Source organism: Octopus bimaculoides, chromosome 9 (genome assembly GCF_001194135.2).
Source record: "Octopus bimaculoides isolate UCB-OBI-ISO-001 chromosome 9, ASM119413v2, whole genome shotgun sequence".
NCBI lineage: Eukaryota > Metazoa > Mollusca > Cephalopoda > Octopoda > Octopodidae > Octopus > Octopus bimaculoides.
Genome location: NC_068989.1, coordinates 20,897,465 through 20,902,750, shown reverse-complemented (window position 1 = coordinate 20,902,750; position 5,286 = coordinate 20,897,465). Strand labels below are relative to the sequence as shown.

The 5,286-nt window shown below is 32.8% G+C and overlaps 1 protein-coding gene across 4 annotated transcripts in view; it reads right to left on the bottom strand.

The window, feature by feature from the left end:
- Nucleotides 1-5,286, bottom strand: part of LOC106882574 (acetylcholinesterase) — a 66,343-nt gene that overhangs the window by 1,128 nt on the left and 59,929 nt on the right. For all 4 annotated transcript variants that reach the window (XM_052970477.1, XM_052970480.1, XM_052970478.1 and 1 more), the window contains one exon: nt 4,429-4,616. In XM_052970477.1, the coding sequence (XP_052826437.1) occupies nt 4,429-4,616 (188 nt within the window). The remainder of the gene's footprint in view (nt 1-4,428; nt 4,617-5,286) is intronic.

The following is a 5,286-nucleotide window of genomic DNA, read 5'->3' as shown; positions in this document are numbered from 1 at the left end:
TATATAATACAGAATGGGACAAGAACACAAAACATCCAGACAGTTAGGTGATACAAGAAAGGGACAAAACATCCAGATAGACGATACAAAGAAAACACGGACGGGTCATTCGGAGTTTTCTTTCTTCAGTCGAGTTCCAGATTATCCTTGCAGTTTCGGCTGGTTATTCTCGATATTGCTCCAATCTGGCCAGCCCCAAGGAAAAACTATGCTAAGAGCATTAGATTCCTTGGAAGAAAGCAGCGAACGTATACAAAAACAAGGACAGAAAAAAACGAACAATGTTACACAAATACAGTAGGAATAATAACGGGACATAACAACAGATACATATATGCATGCACACGCGCGCGCACACACACACACACACACACACACACACACACACACACACATATATACATACATACATATATATTTATATACGTATGTTTTATGTTTGTATGTATGTATGTATGTATGTATGTATGTATGCATGTATGCATATATGCCATAAGGTCTGCAAATTTAATGGAGGCCTCAAAAGACATTTTAAGATCCACAAAGATCAGAACTTAACTGTTGTTCTTGGTGGTCCAAATCAGATATGGAATTTATGTGGGAATCTTTTGAAAACATTGTCAGGTTTAAAAAGCCACATTACACGCTATGATAGTTCTAGGGTGTAGTTACAGGAGGTGGTCAGATTCTGTATAAGGAGTAGACAACCACCATATATATATATATATATATATATATATATATATACATACATAGTAGTTTAAAAGGATCTATCTTATAAGATGAATCCTGTGGGGACGCTTCATTAGGCCTTGGGCCCAAAAATGACACTTCTTGCATCGAGTGTATATTAAATTTTATTAAACTTCAACAATATTTTTCAAGCAGTGAACAATTTTCATGAAAACAATGAGAAAATTTGTTGATTTGGAACTTAAACCACCACCACCATCGCCACTAGATCTGCCATACACACACCATGCAGACTTCTGATCCCACCACCGTCAACACCTTTGACTTCGCCGCCTTCTCTTCCATAATCATCACTACTGTCTTTCAAATAGCTTACTCTCACTTCATCCCTCACCACCTCGGCTACCACCACCACCACCACCATCACTGCCGCCTCTGCCACTATCACAACTACAGCCCATACTATTACTATCACCCCATTTCTATCACAAAAAGGCTAAATGTGTGTGTTCGTTCAGTATGTTACTTTAGCCTGTTAGTTCAGTGGTCAGTTCCTCTTTCTCTCACATAGCGACTCATTCTCTCTCATTATTTTTACTCGCACAGCCACCATCAACACTACTACTTTTAAAAAAAAAAATTCAGCTCTCTCTATATTTTGTGTCTCTCTATTTTCTTTCTCTCTCTCTCTCTCTCTCTCTCTCTCTCTCTCTCTCTCCCTCTGTCAGTTTTCGCCACTGCCCTCACCGTTTCTATGCCTACTATTACTCTCACCCCAACATGAGCAATAGTAGGAGTGTTAATGAATAGTAAGAGACGGGGTCGAAGTGTGACACACTGACACACAGAAATTACTTTTCGCATTTATTATATTAGATATATGTGTGTGCGTGAGTGTGTCTGTGTGCATGTTTGTGTGTGTGTGTGTGTGTGTGTGTGTGTGTGTGTGTGTGTGTGTGTGTGTGTGTGTGTGTGTGTGTGTGTGTGTGTGTGTTGGTGTGTGTGTAAATGGATTTGCCATTTATCAGTTTTTGCTTGTTAGCCACCTATATTATTGTTGTTATTCATTTTATTAATGATAATAATGAATTATATCTATATAAATATTTTCGAATATTTATTCATTCAGTAATTTCATACACTGGCACCAGTTTTTTTTAAAATTTGGCTCTAGCTTTTCAACGGTTACCAAACACAAGGAATCGAGCTAAGTTTTTAACCCTAGGTAAATAGTGATTCCTGCTGATGAGAATTAAGGAAGATAAACTCTCGAAATTTAAAATCAATTGATCCATAGATATCTATTTCCTCATTTTCCGGCTTTCTGCTTTGCTCGTAGTCTGATTTCTGTTATGCTTGTAATTTTTCCAGTGATTGGTGGTTTTCTTAGAGGATTTTTCAACTCTGATTTTCACAACAATGCTGGCACCTCGTGTCCTATTATAATTATGAATTAATTGTAAAATTTTGGATTTGCCATTTATAGGTTTTTGCTTGTTGGCCACCTGTTTTATTGTTGTATAATCCATTTTACTAATGATAATAATAATAATAATAATATCTATATCAATATTTTCAAATGTTTATTATTTTAGTAATTAACATTTGAAACTCTCTCATTGTGCATCAATAGGTTTAGTAATTCAAAAATAGGTTAATAACATTCACAAAACGAATAACGTATTCTATGTGGCTTCCATTGTCTGCAATTACAGCCTCCACACGGCCCCGGATCCCTGCACAACTCTTCACCTCGAAGCCACTGGACATCCTAGCCCATTCTTCATTGATAACAGGTTTCAGAGAATGATATCGAGGAGGGAGATTTTGTTGGTGGCATGCTCCAAAATGCCCAACCCGATATAGTCCAGAGGGTTCAGATCCGGGCTGGAAGAGGGCTAAAAGTTCATAGGTCAGAAAGCAGCAAAGTTGGAGTTGCAGAAATTCTGTACTTTCTTGGCAGTATGGCTGGAAGCATCAACCTGGGTCTACACATAGCTGCCATCTATTATTATTATTATTATTATTATTATTATTATTATAATACTTCATCTAATTATTTTTTGTTCATTGTCAGTGTATTCTTCGTGGGTATATAATAATTATGCTTATTTCCATTCGAATTATTTTTGGTATTTTCCTTACTATGATCATTTTTATGACTTTCCAAACATTACCAATCCTTTAAAATCCCAAATTAATAAATTCGAAAGGTCTAAGTAAATACATATGATAGTTAAAATTTGAAATACACCCTTAATTGGAATATCATTAGTAGAGCAAAGTCATATAGAATAGGTAATAAAATGTGCTTATTATGCACAACTGAGTCTATGAAAATACTCCAGTCGAGAGATGTATTACTGCACAGTTTAGAAGAGAGAGGAAAAAATGCCGACATAAGAATAAATTTACGTATAATAAAATGAAAAATATATAAAATTATGTAATCTAAACAATTATGAGGAAGATAGTTAAATGTAATTATAATAGAATTATATAATAGCATTAAATACGGATATACCAAGAACCAAGAATATATTTCAAGAATATTACCTTAAAAGGAATAGACAATCCACATTTAATATAACATAAATCTCTACATCTTTAACACTACAGAAAAAAATCCAGTTATAGCTAAATTTCAGAGTATCTTGTTATTATCTCCCCTTGAATTCAACCTTTCAAATATTATCAGTCTTAGAGAATTTTTCAGAGTAGTTTATTTTATTTATGTTATTCCCAAAATACTTAGCGCACGACAGTGGTAGCAACCATTTTCACAGGAACAAGGAGTAAACATGTAGATAAATATTCTTCCTTTGTTAATTTTGTTTACTAGGTTCATTTACTACTCTTATTCAATAAATTCATAACGTATATAGAAGTTTTTACTTTTTAAATATTATTAACTTACGTTTGACGTAAAAATGGTAATTTATTCTTGTATAGTTAGGGGTAAATCTTACAATAAATTATTAATTCCCGTAATGACTATATGGATAGGCGGTAAAATTTGATGTGTTTATAAAATAGTCGATGAGGGTTTCTTTATGTTTAGCACTTTCTATGTATATATATCGGTATTGTATTTTTAGGTGTTTAATAATTTTATCAATTTTTATTAATTTAATAAAATTTTTAATTCAAATTTTTTTTTTAATTTTGTAATTTTTAAAAATATATTAGTAAGTTATATATATTTTTATTATATTTTTATTCATATTCTTATTTTTCTATTGAATATATCTTAGAATATGTAGTTTTAAGTTTGATACGTTAATAATAATAACAATAAGAAAAATAGCCTGAGAACGCACTGGTAGATTTATGGATTAGGTATGGCCTGGTTAAACAAACCACCAGCGCAGAAACACGAGTAGCGTTGATTAAAATTATCTTCTTTTACCACAGACTAATAACTGTAATGTATATATATTTTTTCAAATATTTTAAAAATATTTTAAAATTGAATTTATTGTACTTTATAGTAGGCTTTAAAATGCTTATATTATTATATTGTTATATAATATATTATTATATTGGATATAACTTTCTATTTGTATTCCAGAAAATAAGGTTTTCCTGAAATAGGAATTTTGCTTCTATTGGTAAAATCCAAAATTTGTAATAATATATATATATGCACAGAAGGTTATGTCTGTGTTGCGTGCACTACTGAATATGACAACGATCAGCACAGAAAATAAGAGACGATAATATATAGAAACTTACCTGGACAAATAGGGTGTTTGTTCATTTTGGGGAGAAGATCTGTCCACAAACCGCATATATTATTCATGTAATTCTCTTTCGTCTCAACCTTTGCTTTATCATCAATCACAACATATATCTCCCTTTTGGGTGTGAACTTGGGCCATGGATCATTGGAGCAATCAGAGCAATCTCCATTGTTAGGATTACTGGAAAATAATAAGACAAAGAGAAATCAAAACTTTAGGTAAGTGAGGCTTTGTGCTTATGGTAGGAAACATGATAAGAAATATTTTTATGCAAGTGACTGGAGATGAATTGACAGATTCGTTAGAACATCGGACAAGATGTTTGAGGTAACTATTTTTTGCCTCTTATATCAGTATTCAAAATCCCATCAAGATCAACTTTGAATTTTAGTCTTCATGTGTAAATAAAATACAATGGTTTCAGATTTTAGCACAAGGCCAGTAATGTCGAAGGAGGGGGTAAGTCGACTATATTGACCAGTGTGATCGACTGGTACTTAGAAGTAAATACTGAGATGAAATTAATCGACAACAGCCTCCCTTTAAAATGAATGCCTCGTTTCTGTTCTGTTGAAGGTGGTAAATAATAGACTTAGTTGAGTTTTGGATTCAAATACTTGAAGTGATATAATCACATTAATTTCTAAGTTTGAACCTCGAAATGTGATTGGGAAGCAAGCTTCTTTACCACACAGCCACGTCTGCACCTATATGTATGCCTATCTATCTATTTATCTATCTATCTATCTATCTATCTATCTATCTATCTATCTATCTATCTATCTATCTATCTATCTATCTCTCTGTCAGTCTGTCTATTTATCTATCTATTTATCTACCTATGTACATA